Raw genomic sequence first — 14,890 nt, forward strand, 5'->3', positions numbered from 1 at the left:
AAGGGGTTCACAATCTAACGGTGAAGGAGAACAGGTATTTAATCTCCATTTTACAGGTGAGAAAATGAGGGTGCAGAGAGGTGACTTACTCAAAATCATACAAGGAGCAATTGGCAAGTGACTATTTTAATTCTTCCCGCTAGACTGTAAACTCGTTGTGGGCAGGGAATATGTCTGTTTATTGTTATATTATTAGAGAGAAGCAGTGTTGCTTAGTGGATAGAGCCCAGGCCTGGGACTCAGAAAGACCTGGGTTTTAATCCTGGGGCAGTCACATGTCTGCTGTGTGACCTTGGGCAAATCACAAGGCTTAGTCGCAAGAGCCTGGGCTTGGGAGTCAGAGGACAAGGGTTCTAATCCCGGCTCCGCCACTTGTCTGCTGTGTGACCTTGGGTAAGCCACTTAACATCTCTGTACCTCGGTTACCCCATTTGTAGAATGTGGATTAAGCATGTGAGCCCCATGTGGTACAACCTGATCACCTTGTATTGACCCCAGCGCTTAGAACAGTGCTTGGCACATAATAAGTGCTTAACAAATACCATCATTTTTTTCCTCTAGGCCTCAGTTACCTCATCTGTAAAATGGGGATGAAAATTGTGAGCCCCATGTGGGACAGGGACTGTGTCCAACCTGATTAACTTGTATTTACCCCAGCACTTAGAACAGTGCTTGGCACATTAGCCCGGTGTAGGCAGGGATTGTTTCCCTTTATTTCTTAAATTGTACATTCCAAGCATTTATTACAGTGCTCTGCACACAGTGTTCAGTAAATACGATTGATTGGATGAATGACGTACCATAATTATTATTATTACTATCTAGCACTCTCCCCAGAGACTAGTACTGTGTGTTCTGCACACCGTAAGTGTTCAGTAAAGATGATTTCATGAATGAAAGAATTCTATTCAAAGCATAGCTCATGCAGGACATGTGATTGCTACCATGAGGACAGGTAAGGTAACCGTTCAGTCATTCATTCAATCGTATTTATTGATTGCTCACTGTGGGCAAAACACTGTACTAAGCACTTGGGAGAGTACAATACAACAACAAGCACACATTCCCTGCCTACAACGAACTTACAATCCATGGCTGGAAGGGCAGAAATGACCTGGATTTTCAAAATATCAAGTACTGAGGGACAATAGTACGGTTACAGATAATTTAGCTCAGCTTCAAAGGATTCTGGGGCTGAGATGCAGAGATAATGAGCAGGAGAGGAGAACTCAGGATAACAGCCTGCGGGCTTCAGCCCTTGCTGACAAGGACGGAGAAAAGCCCTCTAAGGCCTAGGTTAGTTTTCCCAAGTGTTCAGGATTTGGGATTCTTCAGAATCTACAAGAGACAGCGTGTCCTAGTGGAAAGAGCACGGGCTTGGAAGTCAGAGGTTGTGGGCTCTAATCCTGGCCCTGTCACTTTTCAGCTGTGTGACCTTGAGCAAAGCACTTGATTTCTCTGTGCCTCAGTTACCTCATCTGTAAAATGGGGATTAAGACTGAGCCCCACATGGGACAACCTAATTAACTTGTATCTACCCCAGTGCTTAGAACAGTGATTGGCACATAGTAAGCACTTAACAAATATCATTAATAATAATAATGGCATTTATTAAGTGCTTACTATGTGCAAACCACTGTTCTAAGCACTGGGGAGGTTACAAGGTGATCAGGTTGTCCCACGGGGGGCTCACAGACTTAATCCCCATTTTACAGTTGAGGGAACTGAGGCACAGAGAAGTTAAGTGACTTGCCCAAAGTCACACAGCTGACAATTGGCAGAGCCAGGACACGAACACATGACCTCTGACTCCAAAGCCCGTGATTTTTCCGCTGAGCCATGCTGCTTCTCATAATTACTGAGAAGTCAGCTCCAGGGTTCTTGGGTGCTGGAAAAGTTGCCTGAGGGTTTATGGGAATGTCCAGCTGGGAAAGGAGGGAGGCATTCTGCTGGGTGGATTTCATTCTCAGTTTCTTTCGCGGGCTCCTCCTCCCCATTCCGTCTCCTTACTGTAGGGGTTCCTCAAGGATCAGTTCTTGGTCCCCTTCCGTTCTCCATCTATATTCACTCCCTTGGTGAACTCATTCACTCCCATGGCTTCAACTATCATCTCTACACTGATGACACCCAAATCTACAGCTCCACCCCTGTTCTCTCACCCTCCCTCCAGGCTCGTATCTCCTCCTGCCTTCAGGTCATCTCCATCTGGATGTCTGCCCTCCATCTAAAACTCAACAAGTCCAAGACTGAGCTCCTCCCTTACCCTGTCCTCTCCCTGACTTTCCCATCATTGTGGATGGCACTACCATCCTTCCCGTCTCACAAGCCCGCAACCTTGCTGTCATCCTTGACTCTGCTCTCTCATTCACCCCACACATCCAATCCATCACCAAAACCTGCCAGTCTCACCTCCACAACATCGCCAAGATCCGCCCTTTCCTCTCCATCCAAACCGCTACCTTGCTGGTTCAGTCTCTCATCCTTTTCTGACTGGATTACTGCATCTGCCTCCTTTCTGATCTCCCAATCTTCTGTCTCTCCTCGCTTCAGTCTGTACTACACTCTGCTGCCCGGATTATCTTTCTACAGAAATGCTCTGGGCATGTCACGCCCCTCCTCAAAAATCTCCATGAAGCAAAAACTCCTCACTATTGACTTCAAAGCTCTCCATCACCTCATGCCCTCCTTCCTCACCTCCCCTCTCTCCTTCTACAGCCCAGCCCACACACTCTACTCCTCTGCTGCTAACCTCCTCACTTTACCTCCTTCTCGCCTGTCCCACCGTCGACCTCTGGCCCACATCCTACCTCTGGCCTGGAAAGCCCTCCCTCCACACATCTGCCAAGCTAGCTCTCTTCCTCCAAGAGCCCTACTGAGAGCTCATCTCCTCCAGGAGGCCTTCCCAGACTGAGCCCCCCACATCCTCTCCTCCTTCTCCCCTCCGCATCACCCCCACTCCCTCCCTCTGCCCTACCCCCTTGCCCTCCCCACAGCACCTGTGTATATTTGTACGTATTTATTACTCTATTTTGTTAATGATGTGTATATATCTATAATTCTATTTATTTTGATGGTATTGACATCAGTCTACTTGTTTTGTTTTGCTGTCTGTTTCCCCCTTCTAGACTGTAAGCCAGTTGTTGGGTAGGGACTGTTTCTATATGTTGCCGAATTGTACATTCCAACCTCTTAGTACAGTGCTCTGCATGCAGTAAGTGCTCAATAATAATGATAACAATAATACTAATAATGGTATTTGCTAAGCTCTTATGTGCAAAGCACTGTTCTAAGCGCTGGTGTGGATAGAAGGTGATCAGGTTGTCCCACGTGGGGCTCACAGTCTTAATCCCCATTTTACGGACGAGGTAACTGAGGCACAGAGAAGTTAAGTGACTTGCCCAAACTCACACAGCTGACAAGCAGCAGAGCCAGGATTAGGACCCATGATCTCTGACTCCCAAGCTCTTTCCACTGAACCATGCTGCTTCTCTGTAAATATGATTGAATGAACGAGTGAATGGTGCTTGGGGGGAGGTTGGCATTGGAGTGGGGGTGGGTGGGCTTATCTCTTTCCCTTCCTTTTCTCTTTGAATAATAATAATAATAATAATGATAATAATAGTGATGGTATTTGTTAAGTGCTTACTATGTGTCAAGCACTGTTCTAAGTGCTGGGGGGAAGCAAGTGATCAGGTTGTCCCACGGGGGGCTCACAGTCTTCATCCCCATTTTACAGATGAGGGAACTGAGGCACAGAGAAGTTAAGTGACTTGCCCAAAGTCACACAGCTGACAACTGGCGGAGACAGGATTTGAACTCATGACCTCTGACTCCAAAGCCTGTGCTCTTTCTACTGAGCAACACTGCTTCTCAGCCACGCAGCTTCTCAGCCTCTGTAGTGGATAGAGCACCAGGGTGGGACTCAGAAGGGCACGGTTCTAATTCAGGCTCCACCATTTCATTCATTCGGTCATATTTATTGAGTGCTTACCGTGTGCACAGCACTGTACTAAGTGCTTGCAAAGTACAATTCAGCAACAGAGACATTCCGTACCTAACAACAGGCTCATCTGCCTGCTGTGTGACCTTAGGCAAGTCAAAGTAATAATAATAATAATGATTGCATTTGTTAAGTGCTTATTATGTGCGAAGCGCTGTTCTAGGCGCTGGGGTAGATACATGGTCATCAGGTTGTGTCATGTGGGGCTCGCAGTCTTAATACCCATTTTACAGATGAGGTAACTGAGGCACAGAGAAGGTAAGGGATTTGCCCAAATTCACACAGCTGATAAGTGACGAAGCCGGTAATAGAGCTCACAAACCTCCGACTCCCAAGCCGATGCTCTTTCCACTAAGCCACGCTGCTTCTGCTGTCTCTGTCTTTTGTCGAGCTCACAGTTCAAGGTGGTTGGAGAATAGCTAGTTAATCCCCATTTTATAGAAGAGGAAACTGAGTTACAGAAAGTTTAAGTGACATGTCCAAGGTCACACAGTAGGCAAGTGGCAGAACCAGCATTAGAACCCAGGTCCTCTGATTCCCAGGTTTGTGCTCTTTCCAGTAGGCCATGAGTTATTTATTGAATACCGCTGTGGGCAGGCAGAATTTGGATAAAATCATGCATTTTAGGAAATAATAACCACCCCTATACCCATAGAGATGCAGCTCTTGCGTTCTCCTCAAGGGAGAAGATTCCACTACCAGAAAACTGAACCCTAAGACTAGACAGGAATGTGGACAGAGGACTTTTCAAATTTGGAAGAAATAGGGGAAAAGATGTTCCAGATAAATCAGTTTCTTCTCTTTCTTCATCTGCGGAACTGATAATGCCTGTAAGTTCCTTTCATTCATTCATTCAGTTGTATTCATTGAGCACTTACTGTGTGCAGAGTGGGCGGGGAACAAGTCTACTAACTCTGTTGTACTTTACTTGCCCTAAACACATATTACAGTGCTCTATACCTAGTAAACATTTATTGTAACTCCTTACTCTATTGTATTGTGCTTTCCCAAGTGATTAGTACAGTGTTCTACACCCCCTTCTAGACTGTGAGCCCGTTGTTGGGTAGGAACCGTCTCAATACGTTGCCGACTTGTACTTCCCAAGCGCTTAGTACAGTGCTCTGCATACAATAAGCTCTCAGATACAATTGAATGAATGTATGAATAAATGCACCCAGAAAACACTCAATAAATACCACTGATTGCTTGATGATGATTCCAAGGATACATGGATTACATTCACTTAACCTAACTGGGGACCTAATCTGCTTGCTTTACCCTGCCCAAACATTAAAATGGGCAGAGGAGGAGAGTTTCATGGTAATACTGTTTCTTTTCAATTGACCAATCATGCATAACCCGATAAACCCAATTTCAGTCTGAAAGTTGACTCATGGCTATATACCCACGAAAGTCTAATTAAAGCTAATGAGGGCAGAACAGCTGTAGCTCTGTGCATCATCAAATTGAAAATCCATTCTCACGCGATAAACAGACAGCTGGAATGAGAGTGCTATGGGTTTGGGATCAGGGCCGATACCATCGATGTGCATGGGTCTTGCCCATTCGGGAAATCCCGGGCAGGCCTGAGCTTCCCCAAGGAGGTGGGAACTGACAATTGGAAAAGCTAATGGGCAATGGGAGGCTTCTTTCTTATCCAGCAGTTTGACTAATTGTCTTGAGCTGGACCCATTTGCCAAGCAGTTTTGGAGAAACACCTGTTAGGGAAGACAGTCTGAGAAGAAATCTTCAGTCAATTAATGATATTTACTGAGTTTTTATTATGTGCAGAGCTCCGTACTAAATGCCTGGGAGAGTACAATAAAATATCCTGCCCTTGAGCATCTTATAATCTAGTCAGGGGAGACGTACATTAAAATCAATGACTGATAGGGGAAGTAGCAGAGCATAAGGATATTCATTCATTCAATCGTATTTGTTGAGTGCTTACTGTGTGCAGAGCACTGTACTAAGCACTTGGGAAGTACAAGTCGACAACATATCAAGACAGTCCCCAACAACGGGCTCACAGTCTATGCATATAAAGCATGGCTCAGTGGAAAGAGCACGGGCTTGGGAGTCAGAGGTCATAGGTTCCAATCCCTTTATTTTATTTATGCATTTTACGTGTATATATTCTATTTATTTTATTTTGTTAATATGTTTTGCTTTGGTCTCTGTCTCCCGCTTCTAGACTGTGAGCCCACTGTTGGGTAGGGACCATCTCTATATGTTGCCAACCTGTACTTCCCAAGCGCTTAGTACAGTGCTCTGAACACAGTAAGTGCTCAATAAATATGATTGAATGAATAAATGAATTCCTGCTCTGCCATTTGTCAGCTGTGTGACTTTGGGCAAGTCAACATCCCTATGCTTCAGTTACCTCATCTGTCAAATGGGGATGAAGACTGTGAGCCACCTATGGGACAATCTGATCACCTTGTATCCTCACCAGCGGTTAGAACAGTGCTTTGTACAGAGTAAGCGCTTAACAAATGCCATCATTATTACATAAATGCTGTGAGACTTGGGTCTGATGAGTACTTAAGGGGTGCAGAACCAAAGTATTAAGGTCCTCTGATTCCCAGGCCTGTGCTCTTTCCATTAGGCCATGAGATGTTTATTGAGTACCCTCTTTGGGCAGGCACAATTTGGAAAAAATCATTCATTTTAGGAAATAATAACCACCATTATACCCATAGGGATGCAGCCCTTTTGTTCTCCTCAAGGGAGAAGATTCCACTCCCAAAGAGCTGAACCCTAAGACCAGACAGTAATGTGGACAGAGGAGTTTTCTTATTAAGGTCACATTTATTAAGGTTACATTTCCTTATTAAGGTCACATCTCCTCCAAGAGGCCTTCCATGACTAAACCCTCTTTTCCCCAGCTCCTTCTCCCTTCTGCTTTGTCTATGCACTTGGATTGGTGACCTTTGGACATTTGCTTCCAGTACTTATGTACATATCTATAAATTATATAGTATAAATTATTTATATTAATGTCTTTCTCCTCATCTAGACTGTAAGCTCATTGTGAGCAGGGAACTTGTAACAATAATAATGACAATAATTCTGGTATTTATTAAATGCTTACTGTGTGCCAGGTACTGTACTAAGCACTGGGTAGATACAAGCAAATCAGGTTGGGCGGAATCCATGTCCTACACGGGGCTCACAGTCTTAATCCCCATTTTACAAATGAGGCAACTAAGGCACAGAGAAGTGAAGTGGCTTTCCCAAGGTCACACAGCAGACAAGTGGTGGAGTTGGGAGTAGAACCCAGGTCCCCTGATTCCCAGGCCCGGGCTCTTTCCACTAGGCCATGAGGCTTGCCATATAGTTTGTATTTGACTTGCCTGTATACCTCTTTTACCAATTCAGCAACTTGCGTACCAACTCTGTTACACTGAAGTCTCCCAAGTGCTTAGTACAGTGCTCTACACACAGTAAGTGCATAATAAATACCATTGATTGTTAGGCAAGGTATAAGGGAGGGAAAATAATTAGGGAAATGAGGGGTTTGTCAGGGAAGGCCTCTTGGAGGATATAAGATTTTAATAGGACTGTGAAGATAGGGAAAGTGATAGTCTGTTGGATATGCAGGAGGAGGGAATTCTAGGCCAGAGGGAAGATTTGTGTAAGAAGTACTAGATGAGATAGACAAGATTGAGGTATAATAACAGGTTGGTATTAGAAGAGTGAAGTGTTTAGACTGGGTTATATGGGGAGATTAACAAGATTAGAGGAGACCAGACACTAATCACCTCTTGAAAGGGATTAGATGGGAACTTCTCTGTATCAGACAAAAACATCTCATGCTTGGCTTTAAAGCACTCCACCACCTTCCCCCTTCCTACCTCACTTCACTGCAGTAAGCGCTCAATCAGTATGATTGAGGGAATGAAAAGAGGATATTGCTGAGCCTGCTCCAGAAATGAAATTGATGCCCGAGAGGTCATGCTCACTCTTTCTGTGTCAGTAAATAGAACCATTGGTCTCCTTTAGAATCCAGATGACCTGAGCTCCAGGATCAGGGAGGGAGGAGAGAAGGCTTCCTGCCAACTCTCCTGGAAATTATTTCAACTCTTGCTCTCAGTGAGGGAGAGAATGTCAGAGTGAAGAAATAAACTGTGCACCTGGGCAAAACCAATCCATCTTCTGGGTAAGGAGGGTCAGCCCCATCTTGTTAAAAGAGGATTTCAGCCTCCATGTGCATTTTGCAATTGTTGATTAGCTTCATGTGGGGCCAGGATTGTCTGTACCAGGTGCTAGAAGAATCTGTCCTACCAACACCAGATTGGTATCTCCCTATTTAACTTCCTTAGCATACGCAGATGTGGATTCTCTGTTGATTTACAGTGGAGCTCAATCAATTAATCAATCAATTGCATTTACTGAGTGCTTACCAAGTGTAGTAAATGCTGTGGGATTGATGAAGGGGTGAAAATAAAGGCAATGCAGAAGGGACTGGGAGAAGAGGAAATGAGGGCTTAGTCAGAGAAGCCTCTTGGGAGAGACGTGATTTCACTAAGGCTTTGAAGGTGAGGGACGTACCTGTCTGGTGGATATGAAGAGGTAAGGCATTTCAGGCTAGAGGCATGTTGTGGGCAAGAGGTTGGTGGTGAGATAGATGAGAACGAGGTACAGTGAGTAGGGTTGGCATTAGAGAAGCAGCATGGCTCAGTGGAAAGAGCCCGGGATTTGGAGTCAGAGGTCATGGGTTCAAATGCCCACTCTGCCAATTGTCAGCTGTGTGACTTTGGGTAAGTCACCTAACTTCTCTGTGCCTTAGTTACCTCATCTGTAAAATGGGGATGAAGACTGTGAGCCCCTCTGTGGGACAACCTGATCACCTTGTAACCTCCCCAGTGCTTAGAACAGTACTTTGCACAAAGTAAGTGCTTAATAAATGCCATTATTATTATTAGAGGAGCAAAGTATGCAGGTGGGGTTGTAGTAGGAGAGTAGTGAGGTGAGGTAAGAGGGGGCAAGCTGCTTGAGTGCTTTAAACTCAGAGGTAAACTGAGAAATGAGTAAGGATATGACAGTCTGCTTGGTTTATAAAGAACAGATCATTGATTACTGATTAAGTGTTAAATGGTCTTATTCCCAAATAAATATCCCACTGATCATTGCTTTTATTAATTCAGTTAGCTATTGGATGCATCTGGCTATATAGTTATGTTGTTTGTTAAGCACTTACTATGTGCCAAGCACTGTTCTAATTGCTGAGTGCTGTTCTATATACATATATGAGCACTATATAGAAGTGATGATGATGAATGATCTGTTACCTTATACCTGTAGTTTAGAAAACCTGAGCCCTTCCTTTGGTGTACATATATACAAATTATATATTAAAACTGTTAATTTATATTAATGTCTGTCTCCCCAGCTAGGCTGTAAGGTAACCATGGTGAGTGAATCTATTTTCCCAAGCACTTAATACAGTCCTCTGAAAACATTAAGCACCCAATAAATACCACTGATGATGATGAGGTTGTAGGGGAAATCCAGCTGTAAAGCACACTGCCTAACTGGGAACTTTTGAACATATCTTCTTACATGAGGGAGGCTCGTGCTGAGAATATCAAAACAGAACCAGAAAGGGTTTGGTTTTGAATTTGTACCAGAAAGGAGATGGACCCACTAAAAACCAAAGCAATGGCCATCCCAGTTCAGAATCTGAGTTGGCCCATTGCAGCTCCCTTCTTTCTGCAGCATCTAAAGATGGTGAGTCTCTCCAGAAACTCATAAATGACAAATACTCAATTCCCTGTATTGACTTATTCTCTCAATGTTCAGAGTCGCTGCATTCTCTCACTACAACATTTGCCTAAAACATGTTGACCAACTTTACTGTGTCGTACTTTCCCAGGTGCTTTGTACAGGGCGCTGCACACAGTAAGTGCTCAGAAAGCACCATTGATTGATTGATTAATTGATAATAGAGAGTGAGAAACTGGGTGCCCTGTGATATCTTCCAAGACTTAATCCTCCAAATCTTCATATTTTCCAGGTGTTTCATAACAGCTCGAATAAAATAATGACATTCATTAAGCATTTACATTGGGTGAAACCCTCAATTATGTGCCAGGTAGACCACATAATAAGACCGCATGGGTATCAATTCTGTCAGTGTGCCTGAGTTTTCAAAAGACTCAAAATCTAAATGGGCAGAAGACAGAGGTAAAAACTCAGGGTAAATTCAACAATTCAGAAAACACAACGGTAAAAAAAAAAAATAACCCTTCATTCCTTAGCTTCTCAAGCTACTTACTACTCCAGACTTCAAAAGAATCCATACTCTCTTGGGTAACTGAGTTTCCTTCTGGCAGCCCTAGATGAGCGAGTGAGTGTGTATTGCATGAATTGTCACCATCTAGTAGGCAAGACAAGTTTGCCTCCTTGAAACATAAGTTCCCTTGGTTTGTTGTATATGTCTTCTATAGAGGGGTAGGAATACAATGGGGCAGGAAAGAGAGAGAGGGAGAATGAAAATGAATATATGGAGGGAGAAATGAGGTCAGAAGACTCCAAGAACCACCCTCTCCTTCCACCCTCTCCAGGAAAATGTTTGTATTCCACATCCTGTTGTAGGGAAAAGGCCTTAAAAAATTTCTCAGGAGAAAAGTCTGTTTTCTAGAGATAAACTTCTCCCCTTAATTTCCTCTAATGAGGGTTTATGGGTTTTGGGCATCAGACGGGATGTCAGAAATTGCAGAAACGGGATGCCTTAAAAGGATTAGCTTCCCATATAACCAATAAAATTGATTTGTGAGTTATGACTCGCCTTCTTAAAAGCAATACAATTTGTTCCCTGTGAATAGTGATTTTTTTTTTCCTAATGGCTGGTAGTACAATCCATCTACTTCAATATCAACTACTGACAATGTACACAAGGACAGGAGGAAACAAAAATGAAATGAGACCAGGAGGAAAGTGATCCCAATCGCCTCATCCCAAGCTTAGCGGCAGTGCAACCTGGCATAGGATGAGCTTGGACATGGCTCAACCTGGCTTTTTGAAGTGCACGTCTTTCACTTCTCTCCATTTCTCAGGACTTAAGAAGCAGCCGAGAGGATAGGCAGACAAAACAACAAAAAACTCTATTGATTGAGTTTAGAAATTGAAGAGGCTGTTGAGGTAGAGGCAAAGGGTGGTCCTTATTGTCAGGATTTGGAGATGGTGAAGATTGAGGGTTGTCATAGTCTGAAACCTGTATATATGTATATATGGTTGTACATATTTATTACTCTATTTATTTATTTTACTTGTACATATCTATCCTATTTATTTTATTTTGTTGGTATGTTTGGTTTTGTTCTCTGTCTCCCCCTTTTAGACTGTGAGCCCACTGTTGGGTAGGGACTGTCTCTATGTGTTGCCAATTTGTACTTCCCAAGCGCTTAGTACAGTGCTCTGCACATAGTAAGCGCTCAATAAATACGATTGATGATGATGATGATGATGATGAAAGGAAATAATAATAATGACGGCAATAATTTTGGTATTTAAGCACTTATTATGTACCAGGCATTGAACTAAACACTGGGATGGATTCAAGCAAATCAGGTTGGACACGGTCCCTGTCTCATAGAGAGTTCACGGTCTTATCCCCATTTTTCAGATGAGGTAATGGAGGCACAGAGAAGTTAAGTGACTTACCTAAGGTCAGAAAAGGAAAGAAAAGGTTTGTGTAGGGGGGAAGTAGTAAGGAGATTTTGTACAGATTTATTACTCTATTTTACTTGTACATATTTACTATTCTATTTATTTTGTTAATGATGTGCATCTAGCTTTACTTCTATTTATTCTGATGACTTGACACCTGTCCACATGTTTTGTTTTGTTGTCTGTCTCCCCCTTCTAGACTGTAAGCCCGTTGTAGGGTAGGGACCGTCTCTATATGTTGCCAACTTGTACTTCCTAAGCGCTTAGTACAGTGCTCTGCACACAGTAAGCACTCAATAAATACAATTGAATGAATGAATGAATGAGATACAGCATCAGCCTCCTCTCTGATCTCCCATCCTCCTGCCTCTCCCCACTTCAGTCTATACTTCACTCTGCTGCCCAGATCATCTGTATAGAAATGCCTGGGCATGTTACTCCCCTCCTCAAAAATCTCCAGTGGTTGCCTATCAACCTACGAATCAAGCAAAAATTCCTCACTCTCAGCTTCAAGGCTGTCCATCACCGCACTCCCTCCTACCCCACCTCCCTTCTCTCCTTCTCCAGCCCAGCCCACACCCTCCGCTTCTCTGCTGCTACCTCCTCACTGTGCCTTGTTCTCACCTGTCCCGCCATCGACCCCCAGCCCACATCCTTCCCCTGGCCTGGAATGCCGCCTCCACACATCTGCTAAACTAGTGCTCTTCCTCCCTTCAAAGCCCTATTGAGAGCTCACCTCCTCCCGGAGGCTTTCCCGGACTGGGCCCCCTTTTTCCTCTCCTCCTCCCCATTCCCCCCAGCCCTACTTCCTTCCCCTTCCCACAGCACTTGTATATATTTGTACAGATTTAATACTCTATTTTACTTGTACATATTTACTACTCTAGTTTGTTAATGATGTGCATGTAGCTATAATTCTATTTATTCTGACGGTTTTGACATCTGTCTACATTTTTTGTTTTGTTGTCTGTCTCCCCCTTCTAGACTGTGATCCCATTGTTGGGTAGGGACTGTCTCTATATGTTGCTGATTTGTAATAATAATGATGGCATCTGTTAAGCGCTTACTATGTGCAGAGCAGTGTTCTGAGCGCTGGGGTGGATACAAGGTGATCAGATTGTCCCACGTGGGGCTCACAGTTTTCATCCCCATTTTACAGTTGAGGTCACTGAGGCCCAGAGAAGTGAAGTGACTTGCCCAGAGTCACACAGCTGACAAGTGGCGGAGTCGGGATTTGAACCCATGACCTCTGACTCCAAAGCCTGGGCTCTTGCCACTGAGCCACATTGCTTCTCTAAGCAACTTGTACTTCATTTGTGCTTCACTTTTCCCAAGTGCTTAGTACACTGTTCTGCACACAGTAAGCGCTCAATAAATATGATTGAATGAATGAATGAGAACTGTTAACAAAATTGTTAGCTAAATAAAATAGCTTTGCATGTCATTCACAAGCATTGTGATCTAATGGAAAGAGCGTAGGCCTGGGATTAGAGGACCTGGGTTCCAATCCTGTTTGTGCTACTTACCTGTTATGGGATCTTGGGCAAGTCACTTCAGCTTTCTGTGCCTCACTTTTCTTATCTGTAAAAATAGTGATTCAATACCTGCTTTTTTTAAAGGTATCAATTTTTTTAAAGGTATCAAAGTATCACAAGCTATGCATCCTTGGCCTCAGCACCCCTACTGTAAGTAACAGCAAAACAATAAAGAGGGTCGTTTCAGCTCTAGCTCTTTTCCAGGGTAAACACTTTGATCATGGCCAGAGAAAGACCATGGTTAGGAAAACAGAGTTGAGAGAAAACAATTATCTATGTTGGTGTCCTTTTCTGCCATTTGGGAAAGAGCAGACCAAGAGGAGTTCAACAGTGAAGTGAGGATTTTTTTTTTTTTAGCTTCAAAAACATATGTTACTGTGGGAAGAGGTTCAGCTTCAGTGATATCTTGTAGGAAGCCTGTTGAGTTTCTACTGTCCTAATCCGTTTTCTTCCAAAACAATATAATTTTGAATTGAATTCTCACTAGGTTATAGGCTCCTTGTGGGCAGCGATCACGTCTTCCAACTGTATTTTATTGTACTTTTCCAAGAACTTAGTACAGTTTGCTGTACATTGTAATAATGATTACTATGGTTTTTATTAAGCATTCAGAATATGCAAAGCACTGTACTAAGCACTACGGTAGATACAAGACAATCAGGTTGGACACTCTTCCTGTCCCATATGAGACTGACAGTCTTAGTAGGAGGGAGAACGGGAATTGAATCCCCATTTTACTGATAAGGTAACTGAGGCACAGAGAAAGTAACTTGTCCAAAGTCACACAGCAGGCATATGGCAGAGATAGGAATAGAACCTAGGTGCTTTGGCTCCTAGGATTTTGCTGTTTCCACTAGGCCAAACTGTTTCCTGATCAATAAATAATGAGGGATTGAAATCAGTAAAGAAATACTCATCCGGCTGCAATTTCCAGGGTCACCCCTATGGATTGCAGGGCCAGGATGTTATTGGGCCCTCGGCTCCTGGTGCGGTCAGGAGAGAGGGGAAGGTGAAGTGGAGGGATGGTTCGAGGCACAGAACTTTATGTTGAACTTGGACATGGCACATGAAACTGTTGCTGGGTAAATGTAGTTCTCCTGCTCCGACTCTTGCCTCAGCCCTTACGCTGAGAAAATGATGGTCCTGTGGGCGAGCAGGGTTCTCTAGAGTCCTCAGCCTGGGGTAGTTTCCCCCAAGGCAGCCTAATTAGGAGTAGTAGTTCCTGGCAATATTCCCTTCCAATAACCAACAACTTCAGTATCACTGTATTATTTACCCCGGGCACACCTCCCCGCCTCTACTGTGTTTCTTCACCAGGCTAAAGCGCACAAGTTCATCATTCAAGTCCTTGCGAGCAGAGATGAAATGAAAACTTTCCAACAGAGTTCACTGGGTTGACACTTTCCCGTCACCGCAAAACAATAAATAATAGGTAGAAAATTGTTCCGTTAATGGGTAGTCCCAGCTCAGCTTAAGATCCCCTTTCTGCCTGCCAACTTAATCAGGATATGTTCTGTTCCCTTTATTATCTTTCAGGTTGACAGCGAAAGCAGTGGCTGTTTTGTTGCCAATCTTGGGCAGTTCATGGATCTTCGGTGTGCTGGCTGTCAACGACCACGCCATAGTGTTCCAGTACATGTTTGCAATTTTTAACTCCTTGCAAGTAAGTAAACGAACAAGA

The 14,890-nt window shown here is 43.7% G+C and overlaps 1 protein-coding gene across 1 annotated transcript in view; it reads left to right on the top strand.

The window, feature by feature from the left end:
• The window catches only part of ADGRD1 (adhesion G protein-coupled receptor D1), a 398,243-nt gene that overhangs the window by 370,148 nt on the left and 13,205 nt on the right, over positions 1-14,890 (top strand). Inside the window, exon 22 of the mRNA XM_038763906.1 lies at positions 14,746-14,872. Coding sequence (XP_038619834.1) covers positions 14,746-14,872 — 127 coding nt within the window. The remainder of the gene's footprint in view (positions 1-14,745; positions 14,873-14,890) is intronic.

This window comes from Tachyglossus aculeatus, chromosome 21 (assembly GCF_015852505.1).
Source record: "Tachyglossus aculeatus isolate mTacAcu1 chromosome 21, mTacAcu1.pri, whole genome shotgun sequence".
Taxonomy (NCBI): Eukaryota; Metazoa; Chordata; class Mammalia; order Monotremata; family Tachyglossidae; genus Tachyglossus; species Tachyglossus aculeatus.